Below are 24,260 nucleotides of genomic sequence, written 5' to 3'. Positions count from 1 at the left end.
GGCAACGAAACTAACAAGAGGTAGTGTAATTTGTAATATATCTTATCTTTATCTAATAAGGTGAAAAAATAAGTTAAGAAATTAGTGGTTGTAAGAAAGCAAATCGTTGGAAAGAAAGAGACAGCATAGCAGAAAGAGTGGACAACATCATTTACCTTCACTCTTTGCTTATCAGTGGCCAATAGTATCGTTATTTACCAACAAATCCCCCAATAAACGGTACAATTTCGGTACAAATACCAATATGAAAGTAAATTAAGGCAAAGCCGGTAAAATAGCTCGCGGCGAAACAAAATTGTATAATAATCAGGTCATGGCGAAACAAAATGCGAAAAAATTCGCGCATCGCCGAAGAAAACCGCGTCCACCCGACACTCCCCGACCCGACTTCGGTTAGTTATGGCGTCGTTGTGTGACGACGCTAGCGTCTGTGCAACGACGTCGTCGCCATGACAACGGCGCGTCGTCCTGGCAACCAACTGAACACATTGATTTCACGTATAGACGGAATATATTGCAGCCATATTCCGCGCGAACTCCAGGGTGGGGGGTTGGTAATATTGTTAAGTGTCCCATATATTATGGAATCATTGTTGCGCCCCACATTTAAATTTCGTATTTCGCCACTACGCCTGATCACCTAACCTCGTCGCGGCGTGCACTTTTGCCACGTTCCGCCATCTTGTCGAAACGTCACCGGCCGGGGGTTCACCCGGGCGGATTGCTAAAAACTCGGCGATTTATCGCCTCCTTTGCCGGATTTATCGCTTGTCGTTTTGTCTTTGGCTTATTCGTCGAGTGGTGGGGAAGAGTAATGACGGACGGTGCGTGCCGCAAAATGATGGTGTGAAGCGGTCCTAAATCAAATCATTAACAAGCGACCGCCGCAAATAACTGCAATAAATAAGTACAAATTTTCTTTGGCGCTGTAACTCATCTCGGATGTTGTTTGGGAGGCGCTGGAGACACTGACGGACGGTCCCCTCGTCCAATTACATCTCAAGTGTTCCGACTTTTCTCCAGTCTCCTTGGATTTTAAACAAACTTTCTGCGATTATAATTCCCACTTCTCGCACCAACACAGAAATAAAAGAAATAGAAGCTTCATCAGCACAGCGTCGCAAGACATCCTCCCTCCCTCTTGGACACTCGACCACATTATCTTCCAAGACCTCACATTAAAAAAAAATTTAGGTCATGTCTACACGTTTTGTTCGGTAACTATGGCCGCCGACGTATAAGGTTGCACGGATCGTTCATTACAAAAACAGAGAGAGAGAGACACCGACGTCTGATCAGAGCAAGAGAGACAGATTATTTGTTTCCATAGCAATTTGTGCGATCTACCTGTATCAGTAAAAATGTAATTAGGATTGGAGAGGATTTGGATGGGTTGGACTTTTATTTTCCTCCAGTCAAGCTTCAAACGATAATTTTTAAGCCAGCAGTCCTGTATCTGCATTAAAGACGCTACAGGTGTCACCACTGCCACCACTTCATTCTTCAGCCGGAAACGCTGTTTTATTCGCAGCTGTATGGCGATTTCTGCCCATAAATAATATAACTACTTACAAAGTTCGTCGGAGATGTCTCGCAAATACTTAAAACTTGAGCGCTCTTGTTCTAATGATAAAAGTAGCGAGCACGCCAAGTATGCGATCCTGATTGGCCAATAATTACTGATTCAGTGTAGTTCTGACTTAAGTAATGACTCGCACTGTGGAGTAAAACGAAACATCGTCGTCAAATTTACGACACTAACAAGCTCACTATTTGTTTTGTGATTTGCACTTTCGACAAAATATCCCAAAAATGAGACACGGATAAAACATGGCCGGCATAAATTACGTCAGAGCTTAATACGGCGTTGCCACAATCGCAAGTGTCACAAGTGGCATTTATCAGACAAACTGCAGCGTCCACTTTAATCGCCCGTTTGATATGTGGTGCCGTTTGTTAATTGCCGAATTCACGTTATTCGAATTTCGCGCGCTGTCAACGCTGACAGATGTTGTGACAGTTTGTTTACAACATAACCCACCAGTCAATGGACGATCAAACGGTGACATAAAATGTGTGTGATCGGCTATTAATGCGCTGTAGTGTGTTTTTATGGCGGTGTAGTTTTTAAATGAGTCATAGGAACCATTGGAAATTCGCAAGTGGGGAGGTGGAAGTTATTCAACGATCAACGGGCATAAAATCACACTTGATGGGGGCAAACACGATACGATACTTTCAGTAAAGGTTGGAAAAACTATAAATACGGTATCGATTGTTATGGCCGCCTCGGCATATGATTTAGACTCTCGGGGGGCAGAATGATACTTTTAGCCGGTACTTGACGGCGGCCACGAAAATAGTTTTGTTGCCACTGGCACGGGGAATTGTTATTTTGGGACGCGAAATATTTTTCCTTTTAATGTACTTTTGGACCTATTCATAGTCACACTTGTGATGTACAAAAAGAATCTTTCACTGAATTTTAAACGCAGTAGGTTAAGTAAAAATAATTATAGTTTTGATAATGAATGATACAAATTCAAGTAAAAATATAGGAGAGTTGTTTAATTATTTAGGGTTTAATTTACTTGTTAATTATGTTTACCATAAAAGCCAAATGTTGGTTGAATAAGTAAGTATATATTTTAAGACTATTCTTGTTATTTGTAGCACCGTGTGTCATGAGATGAGTGAGCTTTGGTCTAAAATAAGTGCAATATTTTAAAATTGTCAATACTGGCATGCAGCAGAGTTAAAATTATTATACAGGGTTATTATTATAAATAATTGTAGTCGAAGCAAGCCATGCCCATGTTATGAAATTCTTTCCGACTCACTGTAAACTGTCAATTTTTGTCACTGTCACTCTAATTTTTTAGGTGAAAAGTGTAGTATTTGTTTCTTTTTAAATTAACGATTGAATCTAACAATACTGAATTGTTTAACTCCTCTGTGTGAAGGGTGTGAATTCACTTATTCATATTATTTTGAAAATTTTTATATGGAGCGGCAACCATAAATTTTACATTCAGTTTTTACGCCAACTTGGACGACAATCATTTATAGTAACCCTCTTATTATGTACAGGTGTAAATTACGATTGATGTAATTAATTTCTTCTACATATTTGTCTGATTTAAATTGGCACATTTTTAGAGAAAATAAATGACAATACGTTTAGTAATTTGTTAATTAAATTGTACATTACATAGTTCTATGTACATATTATGAAATTTATTCTAAAATGATTCGTTTTATCTTGAAAAGTTCATTTCTTAAAGTCTACTTCACATAACTATTGGACGAACGAGATTTATGAATTCAAAACTTGTAACAAAGCATCTTAATGTAAATTATTTAATTAAGTGTCTTTCTTGCTGCGTATTTTACGTACGCAGAAATTGAAGCCCTTGCTGCAAAAACGGGAGAATGCCATTTTCAGGCGAGAATGAGCTTTATGTTCTATAATACATTAGATTTTTTTGGTTTGCCCAAAAACTAGTTTTACGGAGTTATTTATTCCCTTCACAGCTACATTTCTAGGTAAGATATTAAAGGAGTATTCTGGCCTACTCCTAGAATAGGATATATTAGACTACATTTTTGGGGATTAAAAAAAATTATAATCATAGTACATGAGCAAGTAAAGAAGGTTTTTATCCATGAAAATGAAAGTTACTGCACGAGCCGAAGGCGAGTGCATGTAATCATTTAAGTGGATAAAAACCTTTACTATACTTTATCTACGATCAAATATACAAAAAACGAATAAAACAAATTGTCAGTTCAATATTTTTTTAGATTTTAATGTTGGTTTTGTTATCATGGCTCCGTTCTTGTATTTGGTTAGGGCAATTTTTTATTTTGATTGGTCCAAGTCCGATGGATAAAAGAATCTGTCAATTTTATACAGAGCTAGGAACCAATCAGATCTCTCTTTTAACTTGTCGGTGGATAAAATGACAATTTAGACTACAGCTTTCACATCAATAAAGTTGCTTTTACGTGATGATCGTAGAGAAAATATTTTTTCTGTACAACTCTATTAATGTTGTGATATAATAAACCATATTTTCAAACAAATCAAATTGCAATTAAGCTTGTTAGGAAGTGATTATTATCTACCTGCATTCGCGAAAAAAGTTTTCAAATGGTTGCAGCAGTCCTTCTCATCTCGACGAAAGAAACGAATAAGTTTCTTAATCAGTACCTACCAAAAAGAAAAAAAATATTGAAAATGAAAAGAATATAGCATTTTGATGAAAGTGATGAAAAATAAAAAATGTATATTGTAAAGTTTATTCAGAGATGCATTTTTTGAGTGTGCTGAATAAAATATGTAGTTACATACTTATGTATGAGACACTTTTTTGGCACTTTTTGGAGGAGGTGCATATTAAATTTTTTGTACGACTACAGGAATTACAAAGCAAAAGACATCATTGGAAAAATTACAAACTAATTTTGTATTTATCTTTTTCAAATATTAGATTAATATGTATTAATATTAATACGAACAATTTTTTTTATAGTACATATTTGTTATCAGCTTGCCAATAAAACTAGAAATTTACTATTTGCAATACAATAACTTATTTACATAATTTATGGTGATAGGACAATTATCGGTTTTGTCGGTTTCGTTGCTAACTTACTAAACACACCAACAGATGGCGCCACGAAGGGCGTCCGAAAAAGTGCCTCCATAAAAGAGTTGCTTTTCGTCCGCTTGTGAGTAAATAATATTACCGTTTTCATTAGGGGTGTCTAAAATTTTTTTTTCTGGTTAAATCCGCGATTTATGAATTATTCTAAAAACGGTGTTAAATACGAGAATGTAGTAATTTTATTTCAGTTACACAAATACAAATATATCAATTTTGTTTAGGAAAACGTTTCGTTTGTAAGTTAAAATGGGCGTTACATTGTTTTTCTTTCGGACCAGCTCACACTAGAAGTAATTACTACCGCATTCTCCCAACGAACGATGAGAACGTTCTAACAAATCGCATCACATAATAGTTATTTATGGTATAAGTGGGTTATTTAAGATATTACCCACGAGAGGTATTTGTAACCTACGAGGGCTTGCCCGAGTAGGTTATTACCTCGAGTGGGTAGTACTTAATAACCCACGTATGCCATACAACGTTTTATCCAATATTCCAAAATTTTTAGATAATGACATTATTGATGAAATTCTGCTCCCGATGGGTTATGAACGTTAATAACCCACGGTGCTAATGGCAACGTGGGTTATGTATGTTATAACCCACGGTGCAAATGGCAACGTGGGTTAAAACAACAGACTAGTTATAGCCCAGTTTACTCAATTAAAACTAACTAGTAAAACACGATATTACTATTGAATGTTGGATAAAATAGATTTTACCCCACCGGCAATAATTTAGCAGAAAATATTTTTTAGGCCGTTTCCCTCTGATGCCTTTTTCCTCTCTCTTTTCACGTAGACCATTTTTTGCTTCATATCTCCCGCTTTTTATCAGTTCACTTCAACATTTGCATTTTTTACTATTCATCGTTCCCACAATTTTCCACGTTTAAACCATTTTATCCACACTTTCCTCAAATCTCCCCACATGATCGTTACGATAAAACAATCAATTTTAGCCCAGAATGCATTTCGTATAAATTTGGGGCTTAATGACGATTCACATCACTTTCTATACAAAATGTACAAATAGAAATTCGACGAAGCAATTATTTTTGGGGTTGATGTCAAATTTGGTGGGTGATGCGTGACACGTTTATATTACTTTAATAAATATATGTATAGAAATTATTTTTATTCTCCATTTGGGCCAACAAAACCGACCACAAAATTACACTTTCAAGAAAATTAATTTTCCAAACATCGGATAATAGCAATAATGGGAAAAATTAAATTACAAACAAGAAAAAATATTCCACAAACACGGAACGTTACAAATTTTTATTTAATAGATAGAGAAAGGTAAATCATTGACGATCGAAGATTAATTAGAGGAGGTGATAAAATGGAATTAATCTGCATAGCGTGACAAGCTCGAAGACACTGATTACGAACGTGTCTGAGAAAGAATCTTGCTTAACGTCTTTATGCGGAGAAAATTGAAATAAGTAGAAATCAACACCCACAATGAATTGATTCAGCCTCCAAGCCAAGATAGTGGCGGGAAAGGGTCACGGGTCAGAGGTGGGAGATAGAAGGAATTAATAGTCCACGGAGCTGACGGTGGGACGCCTTCCGCATCTTCCTGCGCTTTGCAAATAGCACGTCGCCCGGACACGAGCTTTTACCATCTCCGAGCTTCCACTTTTATGCTCCGATCACACATTAACGTGTAATCCAAGAAGTTTTAAAGGAGCAAATAAATATTGCACGCTCAATCGTCAAACGGCATAAAAGTTGCAGCGCTTGTTTTATGTCAAATAAATAGAGCTTTTTCGTGGAAAGGTCAACGTATCTATTGCATATTTGATCGTAATCCCACACCACCTCGGGACAAACCTCCTGCCCGAGTGGTATTTTTACACAAATTGCATGCACTTGGTATCGATTATGCCCAGATGATGAAAATTATTTGGCAACGTATTAATTTGCATTTTACGTGTTCATCGAGACCGTTCGTCCCTCGATCCCAGCACAAATTAAATTTTTCCGGGCGGAATCGGGGAAAGCTCCGGTTACGAGACGTCGTTTACGACCCGGACTTCATTAATTAATATGTAAACAATAATTAAAAAATGCATAACTTTCAGAGCCGACGTAAATTTCTCCGTACAGAGAAATTTCTTCTCGCGGATATTTTGGGAAGTGTAACAATAAATCCAAACTTCTAAGAACTTAACATGGGTAATGGATATTAATAGACGTTTTGTAAAAATAAACTTGGGCTAAATACGACCGGAGGAATAGGAAGAGAAGTGTTTGGACGCAGCGAAATCCCATTTGGCGAGATAAAATTTTGGAAAAACTATTTAGAGAACGCTTGTCATGTGCGGACGCCGCGTGCGTCGTTATCAGTGATAAACGCGTTATCAAGTGACGGTTGAGACTGTGACCGCTGGGTAAACAATGAAATGCATGAAAACCGGCGCCAGAAAATTTCAGGTGGAGCTTGTCACATTAAGAATTTTCCACCAACCTGTGATGTATCGGCTGTCACGTTGGAGAGGCGGCGCTGATCGGGGGCGGCTGTCGACGTCGGAGGCGGCAAGACGACTGAAGTAAAGCCATCGGCGACATGGTACATATCTGATAGCGATTACCGATCCTGCAGAGGTTCGCGCATAAGCACTGGACACCTGCTTTCTAGTCGCTACACTTCGCCAGGACTTCGTCCTGAACCCCCTCGAACCAAGGATAATTTTCTCCTCCAGCACAAAGGAATTCGCCGACGCGCGATATGTCTTTTTATTTTTTCAGTCTGCGCAAACTGGTCGATGTGTTTATGGAGCTGTCAACTTGAGCCCCACTTGCTCGCGACTTATATGCAACTCCTGCCGTGCGAAAGCTCGATAATGGGATTTATTGATTTGATTTGATTTGAAATTTCGCGGATTTCCCCGTAGGTATCAGTTTATATTTCGACTTTTTGCACGGGATTCGAGAGCTTTTGACAGCTTCGGAACAAAGCGTGCCAGAGGTAATCAGTGTCGACTTTTTGGGTTTTGCCGTGGTTGATGAAAAATTACGGGGGCTGGTTGGACTAGTGGCAGGGGTGAGTTGCCCTACAACTTTTCACCTCGCGGATTTGCATTTATATTGTCCAATGCATCCAATAATAATTATCGCCGTTGATTTATGTTTGCTCGTTACAGAGGTGTTAACATTTTTATAGCTAATCGTTTGGCGAGGGATCGTCATGAATCTAGACAAAATAAATTAAATCCGAGCAATTTAGATAAGATAACAGCTACAACGTCATGCATTTGCATCTTTGCGTTGTTTTGCTTTCGGCTGAAATTTTTCCAATTTTCACGAGTGGAGAATGTAAAGTGTAGGTACACAGAAAATCGTTAGAAAATTCCTACACAAATATTTCCACGTACGTATTATATTTGAATATCCAAAAATATTCCATGACGATGGTTAAAACATAAGTGTGAAACATAGTAATAATAAAAAATATAGTACAAAATATTTATTTAATAAAATTTAGATAAGATAGAATTATTTATGAGATGATAAGACGATCATCTTATTTTTAGAGGGAAGTATAAACAAAAATAGAAATTTTTCAAAATATTTCTTCCAACATATTATCTTCCTTCCTGAGCAATTTTTGAACAAAATAGGAGGTTCTAAATAAATCATTCGATTATTATCTGTGTTTGTTACTTAATGGCATTTCATGTTTAATGACCCAAGTTGTTGTCTAAAAAATCAAAATTACGTTACCAGAAAGAATTGGAAACATTTACGAGAGAATGAAAACCAATGAGTGAAAGACAGTGAGCGAAAAACGATGAGCGAAAGTGAAGTGAACGAAAGAGAAACCTTCACCCACTGGTAACAATGGATACAGACTCGCTTTCTAGGGAGGTGTCGAACAATGGTCATTATTATCAAATAGGAGAGAAATGGAAACTCACAGGGCAAGAACCTTTTAACCTTCTTAGATATTCTAGCTCATGGATATTGTAGATTCTGTCAGTACTGAAAGAATATTTCCCATATGACACGGATAGCAAATCATTACTAGCCGACTGGATTCTGTTACTCGTAGACTTAAAAGACTGCAACAACAAAGAATAATTCTTATTTTTCTTTATTGACATTTTGGGATATTTGTTTTCAACAGTTTGAAAGGGTAATTGATGCAAGTTAATTAAGTAACCAAATTTCCATTAAATAAAGATGTTGAATTATCTTTCGTTGTAGAGCTTCAAATACAAAAAATTCAATTCCGGGATGATCATCTTGGCTCCAGACATAACTCAGAAGATCTAGTAAGATTTGAAATAGGATTTTCTAAGATATGGTGTTTATGTTTGTATATTTTAATTCTCAATAAAGTATGTCGTATGTTTATTGTCTTTTGGCTCCTTTAATAACTGTATATGTGGCAGTAAAATATGAGTCCTGCGCGTTTCAGTTGAGCTTTTAAACTGAGGAACTTAATAGCGCACAATATACATTAAGCAACAGTTCATCTTCTTAACGTATCTAAGCAAACCATTTCTGAAGCAATTAATTAATATCAGAATAAGGTTATGGGGATGATCCAGCGAAAAATAGAGAAGGCACTACTATTAAACTTTTATCACGAAATGTAAGATAATTGGCTGAAGAAATTAGAATAGCTCAGAACTGTTGAAATAGTTGTTGTTAAAATTCATAGATGATAGAATGGAAACATTCTTCAACTTGTTTTTATTGTATTATACATTAATAAAAAGAGGTGTTACTTTCTTGGAATCTATTTTCAATATATGGCGAAGGAAGCTACGATTCAGCAAAATTTTGTCGAGAATCTTTAACACAGCACCTAGAGGTCATTTTCTTTACTTCATCAGTTAGAGTGAAATAGTTTTAAGGATACTTCTCTTAGAAAAACTTTTCCCATTAAGAGTAGTAAGAGTAGTTGTCTCGTCTGATTATGATATACATAGTTGATATTTCTAAAACGTATAATAGCTATTTACGTAACAAGTTAGGAAATGCTCGTTATAGTATGACGAGCGGAATGTTTACAGAACGAGTAAAGCGAGTTCCCTCAAAATCACACAAGATATACCTACAAAATTGCATTTCCTAACATGTTTCACATAATATTTTTTTGACAAAAAATATTCTTGAAACTTCAACTCTGTCTTGAAAATCAAGGGGTCACTTTTATTTGCCTTGTTAGTTTGAAATTTCCTTTACACAATCGAGTCCGCCATATCTGTAATTTGTGATATGTAAGATCTTAATATGTAGTTACGAAAAATATTTGATTCAACTTCTGATATCGAAGAAGTCACAGAAAATGGAATATCGTCAGTAATTCATTTCCTAACTAGTTGTGTAAAGACGATTCGAAACTTCAGTGATAAACCACATGTCACAATTAGAATAACATTCTTAATACCTACACATTATTCTCATTTTATTAAAATATGCCAAAAGCACTTACGTACAAACATTTTGTAAATAAAAATTGAAAACTGGTAAGCACTGAATCGTTAATAAATAATGCAAACTCGTAACGAGCGAATTTCTGAAGCTGATCTCGAAAAAAATTCATCCGCTTGTATGAGAAATCGCGGTTTGTTTTCATAATTCGAACGACACCGGAGTGGATTATTTATTAGAATTCCAGGTCCGTTTTTATTTGCTGTTTACTGTTCGTTCAATCAAATTGTATGAGTATTTTTTAGAGCGAGCTGTGGAGGAGTTTCCAATAATTTGGGGCTGAATTTTTTATTTGTGATTTCCCACCGGGTGGGAGTGTATCACGTTTGGAATTAATTATCGGTTTGACGATACAGTTATGTCGTAGTAAAATACCAGTAAATCTTATACTATAAATCCTACTTCGATATTACTACTGTTTTATATGGACCATAAAGTCATGACCTGCGACAATTTAACCCGGCGTAACTACTTAGACAACTGTTATTATGTGCGCAATTTTTCAGCACAAATAAACCTTGGAATTTCACGATCCAAAAACATTTTTACGGATCAGGTTTATGTAATTGTGTTTCAGCTGACTGAAACACACTCGTGCGAGGCCTTCTCGACTGGTGTTCCAGGACAATGCGGTAATCCTGGAGGACAGCACTCTTACCAAACCGCTACAAGTTTAAATAAACCTGTATTGTGTCCATAAAAATGAATCCACCTGAAATGCAAAAACGGCTTTTTAATGAAGAGAGATGCTCCACCTCCACGACTTCACAATCCATTCAAAAAGATTACAGACACATTAATTTCCTGTGGAACTGTCGGACAGATGCTTTTCATAAATGGGAAACTTTTTTGCTGAAACAATCCCACCGACACCTTCCGTCCAAACTAGATTTAAATATTCGTCGCGAGTGCATTTTTGTGGAAAAACACGCAAGATTTTGTTTGTTTTTGGGAATGTTATGCTCGCGTATTGATTGACTGGGTGGATGGAACCCCTCGCCACGTGCGAATCCATTGTGTGCATTATTGTGGATGTGCGAGTTTCAGAAGTGATCTTCACTGTTGCCTCCAAGAGAGATGAATTTGCTGCAAGAATTATTGCTGTTGGAAAAAAACTCTGATCGAGTTTTTCAGTTCGCGGCAAAATAGGTCACGAACGCACTAACCAAACAGAATTCAGAGTAGGGTACGGAGGAAGTAGCATAAACAGATTTTTTAAATGTTGAAAAAAATTGATTAGTTGGCGTTTGCAAGATGTTTACTAATTGCGTCGATCCTGCGAGGGAGCTGAGACGTTTTCCGGCTTGCCTGCAAAATACAAATGAGTGTATCAAATAACTTCCTGAAAAAATGAAATATATTTAATTTTTTTTTGGGTGGAAGAAGGTTGCTTTATAAAGAATGCATGTTAAGTAGGTAAGTGCCGCGATTTACCAAATGTTGCCTAAAAAATCAAAATTACGTTATCAGAAAGAACTGGAACAAAAAGACAGTGAGCGAAAAACGATGAGCGAAAGTGAAGCGAACGAAAGAGAAAGCTTTACCCACTGGTAATTATAGATAGAGTCACTTTCCAGGGAATTATCGAACAAAAGAATCTTTCACCTTATTGTGGTCAGACGTTAACGACATTTGTCAAATTTTACAGCTAAAAGTGTTTCTTCAAATTGCGCTGTTGTAAGTGGAAAAAAGGAAAAAGGTCTAATTGTTGATATAAGAAAGCAATCGCTAAGTAATACGCTTATCAAAACGCAAAGCCAGTGAGGTCTTTTGGTGGATTTAAATGTTCCTAATTTTCTCATTCATTATATTCACTCATCAAATATAAAGTAGTGATAGGATTAGTGATGGATGATGCGCCTTGTGAAACCGAAACACCACATTTTGCACGCGGCTTCATCCGTAGTTATCATCGATGATAATCATACCACTTGTTATATTATACCTGATAATGCTTTTGTGTTAATATTGGGTGTTGATTTAAATTTTTCCTCAAAGGAGGCGTTGAAACGCCATTGTAAACGCACCACTCTCAGTCTGCAGAGTAAAACCACAAACAACGCAAAAAGTGAGGTTAGATTTAAACAGCTGATCCGTGATCTGCGTTCACAATCGACTCTTCAACGCTAACTTTAAGGAGAAATTTAAACGAACACACACGAAGAAAACAGACAAGATGTGTACTAATTTTTGTTCTCTATTTTTCAGCCTTTTGGTTTTTATTGTTAAAAGACGAATTGATTAATATGTCAACATTCAACATATGGAAACATTTCCAAACATTTTTACTTATCGAACATTCCTTTGGGAAGAATTTCCAGAGAATTCTAAAACACAAAGGATTTTGTCTTTGTAGCCAGAATTTAAGGTTATGTTGAGAATTCAGGTGCAGGTATTTTCTCTAAATAGAAATACACAACATAAAAAATGAAAATGGCCGACAAGGTCTCCGGATCCAACACTTCTTGATTTCTTTTATGGTTATAAGAATGACTTATTAGATCAATCAAATATTGCATTGCAAGATTGCACTGTCAATGCTGGAAACAACGCTGTACTCGAATATAGAAAACAAATTTCTTTCTAAACTTTAAAAAGACTATTTAACATTTCTGTCATTCTGTCAAAAATATTCACTAATTTATGTAACCGCATTTTTATCTAATAGGCAAATCGCTTTAACCAGTTGATGTACACATTGTACCTTTTTACCGTAGACGTAACTTATAGATTTTTTCACTTATGTTCATCGTAACGTAATTAGTAGGTTCATTATCAGACAGATTTGTTAAGAAATCAAAGTCAATGACACATTCTAGAAAGTTATGAACGTTTTTCTTTGTTCTATGGTTAGAAGAAAGAATTTACTACTTTTATTTATAGATTAAAAATATTACGTCTTCTGTCCAAACGAGTACACAATGTACAAACAAAATATGCAACTTTCACTGTCCCACTCTGTAGCTAAATAAACATTCTCGACTGGAGACATTTAAACACAATTTTATTTTTAATTCAATAAATATAATAGCGATTGACATTCAACTTTATTTCTCTATTTCATGTACAAACGTACCTAACTAAATCAATTTATTATACATCACACACTTCTAATTACAATTGACTAGATTGTTACAAATTTGGACATTTAGCAGTTGAATGCTATAAGTTATTTGATTGTTAAAAAATCTTATCAATATAATAGTTATTGCTAAATTACATATTTGATTAGTTCAATATTGCTTCTGTTTCCTTGTCGCTTATAGCTAATCGTTTAAAATTAAGTTTGACTAGAAATTATCACCTCACTACCGATAAAAGCTAGACTTTCACAATTTACAATTCTACAATCTACTCTATTAAAATTCTGCAGTTTGAATCAATATTTGTGCAAGAATGTTATTTGTCAATATTACATAAACTCGTTTAAGAATAATACCAACAGCTCAACAATTTATTGGAATAAAATATGTCGTGCAGAGACATAATGGAAATATTATGCCGCCAAAATTTGTTTTATCTCCTTTTATCTGTCACACGATAAATCAATAATTATGAAAATCATGATATTTCTGAAATTTGAGGCCAAAAGCGATCTGATAACGAATTATCTGATTATTTGCTCAAATTAAAAATTTGTCTAGTCTCTTGTTGCTTATTTCCTAACAATTTTCAAATATTGAAACAATTAAATGAGTAAACCGCCATTTTTACTTAATACTACCACTAACAATTATCGCGATCACAATCTCTTGGCAATGGACATTTCGCTTTCTCTTAAAAAGTAGACCGACTTGATACAGAGTGAATCTAAAAATTGCGAAATAGCCTGAAAAAGTTCCCTACATTTCCAAAAAAGCAGCATTTTTGTTGTCAAAAGTGCGGATTCCGATTTATGCATCAAATAATTATTTTAAAAAAGATTCCAAAATTCAGGACAAAAAAGTTAAAAAAAATGGATAGCTTCATTTATCTGTACAAATTGTAAAGAAAATATCTTTATGTGCGCCTCTGGAAAAAAGTGCCTTTTGTCCTCGCCTGTTTTCAAGCCTCGGCTGCACCTCGGCCAGAAAACTCAGACTCGGACAAAAAAGATGCACTTTTTAGCCTTGATACACAAGTACATAACAATTTTTTATGAGAAATTTCGAGAATCTACAGAAATTAAAAGAACAAAAAATTAAAAACCCAAAAAGTAACCCAGAAAACAACAACAAAATTGATTTTCTGGAATTCGATTTGATAAAAAAATCTTAATAGAACTGTATCTCTTTCATTCCAAAAATTACTTGGAAGTTTTCATTTTTATTTTACACTCTTTCATAAACAGTTGAAGGTTTCCGTCATTGGTTGTTTTCTATTAGCTTTACTTTCAGTTTCACCCTGTAGATAAATAAATCCATGGTGTTTTGGAACGTCATAAATTAGAGATTCTTTTGTGAATGGTTCATTAGAGCGGTCCTGCTGAGCCTCCGTTGTTCCCCCCTTCATTGTTCCTGGCGTTTTCTGCTTGTAGGGCTTGCTGCTGCTGAAGAAACTTGGCGGCTGCGGGAAACCCTTGGAGATCAAACCCTGGGGGCGCCACAATAGCAGCGCTTCCAGCAGTCCCTTGCAGATACGCGATGAGCCTCTTCATCTCCTCCAGAGCGTTCGCCTGCATCAGAATGTAGTTCTTGGCCAGCAGCAGAGTCGCAATCTTGGAGAGCTTCCTCACCGAGGGCGAGTGCGCGTAAGGGATGACAGCCCTCAGTTCATCCAGGGCGTCGTTCAGATCGTGCATCCTCCTCCTCTCCCTGGCGTTAATATTTAGTCGGACGGATTTTCCTTGGCGGTTCTTCGCTTTGGAGGGATTGGCGTTTTGGGAGTTTTGCGAAGCGCGGGAATGCTGCGGCCTGGAAAGCGGTGTTAAATAATTTATGGACGGCGGTGTTTATATTATTTACCTGTTGGTCTGGGTGGAGTCTGCGGGGTCGGGGTTGTTCTCGTCGGACGGGGGGCCGTGGCTGGCGATGTTCGGTTGACAGCCTTGGAAGTAGAAACCACCTAATCCCACGGCACCCAAAGGGGTCCGCCTGCCGGGAATTTGACCCTCTTCAGTGGAGCTCGAGGTAAAGGGAGCGAAGTTCGTTTGATCTAAGGCGCCGGATGATGAACTTGGACCGCCGGTTGTCGACGAGCCGCACTGGATTCAATTAAGTGTTTAAACATGTGAGAGTTATTGCAAGAGCTAATTGGTTTAGCGGTTGGATGGTCTGGATCGGATGGGACGAGACGCCTTTGCACTGTTGAAACAATGTCCAAAGCAGAGATAAAATGCAATCGCAGAAAAAATTAATGCATGGCTCTTGTCACCAATCATTTTGACTTTGACCCTAATTTACAGTCAACTGTTCTTGAACTTTCTGTAACTCCGCACTCCGGTGCGTAAACAATAAATAAAAGTGAAAAACAAACGACAATATTAAGAATTATTGAGTTTAGACAATAAATTGAAACAGACATGAATATCCAATTAATTTTTTTCAGTGATGATTAATCAAAATTCTTTGTTTGTTAGTAGAGATCTTGGATTTTCTCATGGGCTATGAGTCATAACTGCCCAAAGGACTAATATCGGTCTCAAGTCAGCACTACAAATCGACCGTCTATTTGCATGAACATATTTGAATTTGAAAGGAGTCGATGTTTTCAGTTTTCATTTACAGATTTTTCACTGGTCTATCGCCTTCGCGCAGTTATTTCCAAGGTCACAGCCCATGAGAGAATCCAACACCTCTAACACAGTATAATCTAACACTACATTTCTGTTATTTCACTTTGTCATCGAGAGATTGTAAAATGAAACAGGCTTGCAGATTTGTATCAGGAGCTCATAAAAACGAAGATATTATTAGTTTCTTGGAGCTTGTTACTACTCTAGTTTGTGTTTGACAGATCGGCTAAAGTTAAATAAAACAAGACGATTACATCAATGTTGCTAGAAAGCGAAGAAATTGGCAAAGAAAAGCGTTCTTACTTAACAGTTTGCAAAAATGGAAATTCGAAAAATAAAACAGAAAGTTCATATATTAGGGTTGTATAAAAGGGAATAGATTCTTAGTTTTTTTAGCACCTGTCAGTTTTTCCATCACAAAAATGAAGCAAGAGTTTTCTGTTAAGTTCATAAAGAAGAGAAGAGCTTCGTGGCGTCTATTACTTTAGCTGGATGTCGACAGATGAGAAAAAATCAACTGTCACTTTCGTTCATGGACTTACTAATGATCTGCAAAAATTGAAAAATTGAAAAAATGAAACAGGAGGTTTGTAGGAGCTGTATAAAAACGAAGAAATTGTTAGTTTCTTGGAGTTTCACTAAAGATGAGGACGTCTATTTCAAATATTATAAACAAAGATTTCTATCAGGATCACATAAAAAGAAGAATTTTGCAGTTTCGTTGAACACTTGAGTTTATGACATTAGTTTCTTCCTAAATGAAAAATTTTAAAAAGTGAAGTTTTCTATTAGGATCACATCAAAACGAAGAGATCTTCCTTGTTAGTTTAATTTGATGCTTACAGAAAACGAAAAATGAACTCGTATCATGGGTTGCAGGAAGAGCTAGAAGATTGTTGGTTTCTTGGCGCCTGTCATTTTCAAAAAAAAAAACGAAGAGGTCTTCAGTTTCTTGGGGCGTGTTACTTAGTGTTTTCTTTTACTTATTAGAGAAAAACAGAATGTCAAAAGGTTTGAACTAAATATAATGGAAAAAGGAAACATTCTTAATATGTACTATACTCTTCAGATTGTTGTCCAGACAGAGAAATATTAACCATCACTAGTTTGCAAATGCAAATAATTGTTTGTCAGGATCCAAGAAGTTGAAAAATGAAAAAGGAGGTTTTCATTAGGATTGCATAAAGCGAAGAGATTTTAAATTCCAAGCTCAAATATATTCTTCCAATTTTTAATAATTCTTTGTTACTTCTCACACTCACTACCCCCATTTATCATTTTTTAAATAAAGCTTTCAAATCTTAATCTTTTTAATCATTTATGGAACATAATTTTGCTTCGCACGTCAATATCAATTTAATTTTTGAATTCTTTCTAAGTTCTTGATAAATTAAGGAACATTTATTGGTAATATTTATTAATCATTATACATTTATTTTTGTCGGAACCACTTAAATTTCACTGTTATCAACATTCTACAACTGTTAATGCTACTGTAATCCCTAAATCGATGAAGCAGCGTTGACTAGAAAAAGAACAAAACATTCATATAAAAAAACTAAGAAGAGGTCGAGTCGAATAATTTCCGAGTGAATTGTTCCGTTTAAAGAAACTTGCTTGGCTTTTGATGGAACGGAAATTTAATTTAGCGACATTACTTACGCCACTCTGCCACCCCCATCCGGGGGCAGAATTCCCTCGCAGCCATTGCGGCGGCTGAGCTATCGTCCGTGAGATGGGGTGAATGGTGGGTTCGTCACCTTCTGAAGATGACTCGCATTCGAATGACTTCATGATGTTTTTTACATAAATCCACAATTATCTCCTATGAATTTATTTATAAATGAGTGATTAATTTCAAGGACGCAGCAAACATTATTTATAAGTTTCGCTTCTGCCCACTTTCATTTTAACATGTGTTTCACAGCATTTCGATTAACAAATATTAATTAATTCTCACGTAGGCGCACCTTAATAATTAACAACAACATTTAAGTTAGGTTTGTATCGGTTTCATTGGTTGACTTTGTAACATCGGATACTTTATTATCACTGCACGACTCTCTGTAGTTATCACTAATTTGACTTACATTAAGTTAAGTTTTATCACCGTTTTAACAATTATTTTTATATTAAGCGGTAAGGTAATTGTCATTACAAACTAAACCACTACAACACTAGATGTTGAACTAGACGCGAAAAATTGACAGATGCGACCCCATTGAGAAAACGCTTAGGGTTAAAACCAGTGGCGCAGCAGGATTCTCTTCTACGCAATGAATATCGCTCATAATTACACACAAGGGATTCTCTAAAAGACGTGAAATAATTAATTCAACAAAAAAAAATTCTGAGTGGCAACACATTCACACTGCCAATTTAAGAGTTGCCATTTTTAATAATCTATGCAAGAATTTTGCTCTTAATTATTGTTTTCTTATAGGATAAAAAATATCCATTTACCTATGAGTGTTTTCAAGTTTCACTAACTCCCATCGTAGAAGTTTCTGATCTTTGTAAGAACATTGGGCACTGTCATTATTTTTTAGGGCCAATTTATAATTGGCAATTATTACTCGATACCAACAATAAACAAACAAAATCACGTTTTTCTACATTTAAATATGTAGGTAAAATATAAAAATATGTTTTTCTAAAACTATAAGTTCTTTGGTATTTTAATTACATTTATTACAACATAAAACGTGACACCAAAATATTGTTATTGGTCAACTTGTCCATTAAACAACTTTTTAAGAACTTGTTCCTTGAACATTTTTACCCTAGTGCCGCCACTGGTATGATCGCAATTTTATCGCACCCCTCTAACCGGTATGAGCTAAAGAGAACAAAAGAGGAAGCTGTCACCATGGTAACGAGGGGAGGAGCTTTCAATTGGTAGAAAGTGCTGCCACTCAACGGCGTGTCACGATACTAAACTAGATACGTTTTTTGCGTAACTGTTAAGTTTGGAATTTGTAAAGATTTTGAGTAAAAATTTTCACATAATATTTATTATCAACGGGAAATTTAAAAATGTTTCAATGAAAAAAAAGTTGTCAGGAGTGGGATTCGAACCCACGCCCTCAGAGAGGACCAGAACGCTCATTCCATCCACAAAGTAGACAAGGTAACCTTGAGTCTGGCGCCTTAGACCGCTCGGCCATCCTGACATTGCACAAACGATATGATTTATTATCAATATAAGTAACCTAATTGCACCATGCCCTATCATTATTTGGATAATTTAAAATATTTTTCCTCAAACTTTTTTTCAACTATACAAACAAAACTAGTTTATATTGTAATTAGAATGTAATGTATAATTGATTTGTGTTTTCACCGCGTCCTCTGTCGGCCATTTCAATAAGGTGGAGTTTATCAGCTCGCAGGATAGATAACGCTGCACGTCTAATTCCAAGAATATTATTATAAATTACAAATTTGACTTAACACTTAACAACTCTTTTTGTTTTTTTATTCAAATAATAAAGTGAAAAATGAAATTATATATTTCTTCTATTCTGAAAATAAAATTTACACTTTTTGCCAAGCCTACAATGTTTTAAATGTTTTCATGTTTCGACTGAGTCTGTTGGCAATGAAACAATTGAGAAATATTGTTTTTTTTTTGTCTTGTAATTGTCACTGAGTGGATGTTTTAATTTCACACGACATTAAAAAAAATAGTTTATGTTGGTTATTACCAAAAATGAACCTTTGATGGTAAATTTCAAATTTATCTGTCAATACTGTCAACGCTGACAACCGGAAATGCGTTTAGATGACAGTGGTGCCAAAATCATTCAAATTTTCATTGTTACCAACAGATTCAGTCATTCTTGATCACGGCATATATTGAAAACAGTGAAAAAAAGTCTCAAAGCTCTTTCTACAAATTAAGAAAAGTATATTTGAACTGACATATGTTGATTGACATTTGTAAAGCGTTGTACAGATACAGATCAGGATTTTCCAACGTCCTGGTGGTTTTTAACAAAAAAAAATACTAGTTTGGGTAACATTATTAGAGTGAATCTAAAAAAATAATAATTAAAACTTGCTCTTTTGACAAGTAATTAGGTAGTAGATACATTGTTTCTGTAATTTTGTGTAATTCTGACTCAAATTACATTTAATTCGTCAGTTAGCTTGTTCACATCAAGTAAATTTGATAATGAAGGTTCTGAGCCATGATTTAGCAAAATCAGTGAGCTTAACTGCGAATTATCAAGGACGTAAATTCGGCCCAACGGATGGCCCCGTTAAGTTCTAGTTAGACCAATAAAGTCCACCTCAGCTCCCACCTTATTCGATTGTGTGCTTTCCTTGAATAATATAACACATTCCGCTTGATTTGCCATTCTCTGCCTCCCTTTCATTTATATTTATCATCAGCAGAGCCGATGGCAATCGACATTACATTACCTAAAGCAACTTCACCAAAGCAAAACCGGCGTCTCTTGATTGATTTTATTTAACCATTCCATATTACGTTACACAACTAAAAGCTCAGGAGCTGCGTTACATGGTCGTACGTGGGTGTTAGAATTTATTATGCCGCGGTCCAACCTCTCTGATAGATTGAAAAAAACGCCCCAACAACGTCCAGAATTGTTGCTAGTTCCCATTTTTATATTTTCCTTAATAACGGAAAAGACGTGGATCAAATTTAAGGTTCCACGATTTATTTCTGTCTGTTCTGGGTCGGAGGCGGCATCGAGAGTATTTAAGAACCAGGGCGTAGTCGTTTCGCTGCGCGTTTGATTGTTATATTGATCTTATGTTGCTAGGAAACCTACACAGCATCAACCAGTAGCTGTGCCAGGTGCTCGTTGAGTATTATTTGCACATACATGTGTAGATGAGCTTTGTAATGTTCAAACATAAAAAGAACACAACACGGACAGGTAGATACGGAACAATGGATGCGGATCTCCGCAGTGGTACATGGCTTGGGAGGATGCCATTACAGGTGCTCATCAGTCTCGTCTGACACCTCAGACTCGACTCTTGCAAACTCGAACTATTTGGTTTCGATTTGACTTTCTTCTTCTTTCTTTAATCGAAGAATAAAAATGCAAGTCTTGCGTGGTCGTTATTTAAGAAACGAGAAAGAAGCAAGAGAAGGTTGTTTAAGACTATATTCTGATGGAAAGAGTTATTTAAATAAAAAAACTTCTGAAATTCGGGCTTTCTCCGTTGTATTATCGAGAGGTTTCTCGAGGTTTTGTTGTTGGCATTTACGTGGAGTAAGGACCTCGATATGGTAAAAACTGAAAACACGCTTCCTGCTAGCCTGCTACGGCATTCGAGAGTTCTTGGAAATCGAATTTTAGGGTGGAGAGGTGCTGGTGTATTTCCATAAAGAGGGAGGTGGGACAAAGAGGTTAGCGAGGTGTAGTTATTTGCGGTGCTGCTATGTTCCATTGATAATTCAGGTTATTACAAAGGCTGCTAAAGAAAACATATAAGAAACGACAGTAATTGGAAGTAAGTAAAAAAATATTATTTCAAAGAAAGTATTGTGTTCTAATTAGAAAAGAAACAGATTAGAAAGGAAAATAAATACGTAATTTAGTGTGTGGAATAGAAAGAAACCAAGTTGTGCTTAAATTAGTCAAAAAAATAATACCTAAGAGTAAAGAATGAAATATGTAATTTTAAGTAGACTATTCGAAGAAACAGAAAGAGAAACGTTGGAACAGACACTTGTTGCTAAAAAATACAAGACATTAAATTTTTGCTGACAAATATGGATAAATCAGTAAGTTGCAAATGTTTCTTTGCTTCAGCGTTACAGCTGAAGAGTTATTTTCCAACTCAAATAATACAAGTTTCATCACAGATGCAAAAAATCTTACACTTGGAAGTTGCATCCCCATTTTAGAAAGTAACTTCCTACGTGTGTATATTCGTAGTAAAATTATAAACGGCTGGTATTGATAAAAACATTTGTAAGTCTACAAAAACGTAGTTTTTTTCTGAGTGGGAAAAAATTCTTTCAATTTTTTGTTTGTATTCTTATTTGCACAGTTCTTCGATTCAAGATCAAATCCATGAGGTAAGTATTCTTCATTGTTTAAGTTTTAAATATTGTTTTCTTTGTAAATTTATGAATACAAAAACGTCAGTTCTAAAACATTAATTACAAAATTTGTCCATTGCTAAAAGGTGTAGCAAGATTAGCAATAATCCTAGTTCATTTTATACAGAGATATTACAAAGTGAAATGTCAAACAAACGTCAGTTTTAAAGCAACGGTATTGGTATTGTTAACCTTGAAAATAATTTTCGATTTCGGCTTTTACCATTGAAGATAAAATATTAATAATAAATACATTGTTCATTTTAGTATAACATAGTTCTATAGCAGCTAAACAAAGAAAAAAAGAAAGCCATTTATAAATCTAAAATACTGAAATAAAAAATCCAAATAATGTAATGTGATATAAATTGTTGTTCATTTAATGATTTTAAAATGTGCAGTAAGTTTGGCATTTCATTTATTTATTTAATAGTCAAAAATTTATAAACATAAAAGAAAAAAAAAATTCCGGTACCGGGAATCGAACCCGAGCCTCCTGGGTGAAAGCCAGGTATCCTAGCCACTAGACCATACCGGATCGTATTAAGTGATCTGTGATGCTACAAAATATAGTGAGAATTGAATTGAATTAAACAAGATGACGTTTTTTATAGGGGTCATCTTAAGATAAAAAATTGGATTTAATAAACTTACGACTAACATAATAATAAATAAAACAATAAAAAATATATAAGATATTAATATCATGTAGCTGTGATAAGGACAAATTTAGACAAAATAATTATAATTTGTCAAAATACCTACTTATTTACTTATTTAGGTTTTTTTCGCGAAAATTTTCTTTATAATTGCACAATCACGTTAATAAGTTAATTATCTTTAATATTTGAAGTATTTTATAATGAATGTGTAATTTTACCTACAGATCGCTGATAGATCATAACGCCGACTTTTTAGACATTTTTTGGGATTTAGTATTTTTGTAGTTATCCCTGTTAATTATCATTATCTTTGAGATAGAAGAACGATAACGTCTACCATAGCCAATCTCTCGGCTTCGGCTTTATCCTTGCGGTGCTTTGTAACACAGCAATATGGAAATTACATAGATACCAAGACCAACATGCAAAGGTCATGTGTTAGAAACGCTTCCATTATAATGCGACATCATAACTTGAGATCTGCAGTGATGGTTTTTTCGTCGCGGACAACCCCCAAAAAGATTAAGCCCGAAGCTCGGAATTATGAAATAAAATACTAACGTTAATTCCCCGACTTTTGTCATGTCCATCATAAAATAATGCGCTCGCAGAACGGGAGGGTGTAACCCCTATTGATTTAAAGAGCCGGCTGGAGGGTGAAAGTTTGCAATCAGTGGTGGACAGACACGACGTAACAGTAAATGTCTAATTAATGCGTCGTTGCAAAATCCAAAAACAGCAACATCGAGTTTTCTCGACGGTATTATGTAAAAATTTTAATTGCGCTAATATTATTCCAGCAGCTCGGAGCGACGATACTAATTAAAAATAAATGTTCCACCACTGACTCGCCTTGAGGGACCCAATCCCCTCGTTCTACATAACCCCTTAGAATGCTAATCGCCCTAGTTATAAATGCAGACCATTGTTTACGCCGAGAAATTCTGATGTGGATTAGCCAAGAGAGAGACAGAGAGGAAACGTATAAATAACAAGAGCACTACTTGCATCAAAATTGAATTAAAGTGAATCGACACAGAATGATAAAAATGTCATAAAAGTCGGGAAGAAAATTTCCATTAAAATGTAAAATTCACTCGAAGAAAAGCAATAAAAGTGAAGGAGCTGAACGGTATGGCCCCAAATTGGGTTAAAAAAGCTCTCCGGCAGCGAAACAAAGAGAAAAAGCGGCAGATAAATAAATAAGGGCCAACATGTGTCCGAGCGCCGCAAGTAGACGTAATCAAGTTAATTAAAAATTTAATATTCCCATCTATTTATAATAACGACAAGAGCCCGGTCGAAAATAAATTATAGATTGAAGAAAAGTAAGAGAGATGAGGCTCGTGATCCCGCGATGAACTCGAACGAGACGGAGAGCCGAAATAAATTACAGGAAAAAGAGAGGGATAGCAGGAAGGAACAAGATGGATTGCTGCATCCCTAGATGGTTTCCATAGTGACGCTCCAGGATTGTGACGTCAGCGTATGTATCCTGCCGAGTGAAGGTGCGATTTGCGTTAAATACACTAGCAAAACGCAAATTGGCCTATAGGTGGTTAAAGATTTCGAACGGTGCTTTTCCCTCTTCGCATAAAGCCATCAAATTTCCGCCGACCTCATTAATCCATCCTCAAGACCTTCTCCAGCTAAATTATTCCGACAAGTCCA

At 35.7% G+C, this 24,260-nt stretch overlaps 2 protein-coding genes and 2 non-coding genes across 4 annotated transcripts in view; all 4 read right to left on the bottom strand.

Moving 5' to 3' along the window:
- The window catches only part of Axud1 (AXIN1 up-regulated 1), a 39,185-nt gene extending 31,892 nt beyond the window's left edge, over positions 1-7,293 (bottom strand). Inside the window, exon 1 of the mRNA XM_069046700.1 lies at positions 7,152-7,293. The gene's annotated coding sequence lies outside the window, so the exon portion shown is untranslated. The remainder of the gene's footprint in view (positions 1-7,151) is intronic.
- A 5,865-nt stretch (positions 7,294-13,158) lies between these two features.
- On the bottom strand, positions 13,159-18,041 carry Oli (Olig family). The gene is made up of 3 exons (XM_069048470.1): positions 17,502-18,041; positions 15,070-15,308; positions 13,159-15,018 (listed from the first exon to the last, which is right to left on the bottom strand). Exons 1-3 carry the CDS (start codon positions 17,631-17,633, stop codon positions 14,577-14,579), a joined length of 813 nt encoding a protein of 270 aa, XP_068904571.1. The 5' UTR covers positions 17,634-18,041; the 3' UTR covers positions 13,159-14,576.
- An 855-nt stretch (positions 18,042-18,896) lies between these two features.
- On the bottom strand, positions 18,897-19,012 carry TRNAL-CAA (transfer RNA leucine (anticodon CAA)). The gene is made up of 2 exons: positions 18,975-19,012; positions 18,897-18,941 (listed from the first exon to the last, which is right to left on the bottom strand). It is a non-coding gene; the product is annotated as a tRNA-Leu (tRNA).
- A 3,381-nt stretch (positions 19,013-22,393) lies between these two features.
- TRNAE-UUC (transfer RNA glutamic acid (anticodon UUC)) lies at positions 22,394-22,465 on the bottom strand. Its single transcript has one exon. It is a non-coding gene; the product is annotated as a tRNA-Glu (tRNA).
- Between the last annotated feature and the right edge of the window lie 1,795 nt (positions 22,466-24,260).

This window comes from Tenebrio molitor, chromosome 5, assembly GCF_963966145.1.
Source record: "Tenebrio molitor chromosome 5, icTenMoli1.1, whole genome shotgun sequence".
In the NCBI taxonomy this organism is placed as follows: Eukaryota; Metazoa; Arthropoda; class Insecta; order Coleoptera; family Tenebrionidae; genus Tenebrio; species Tenebrio molitor.
The sequence above is the reverse complement of the archived record's forward strand: the minus strand, read 5'-3'. Positions and strand labels throughout refer to the sequence as shown.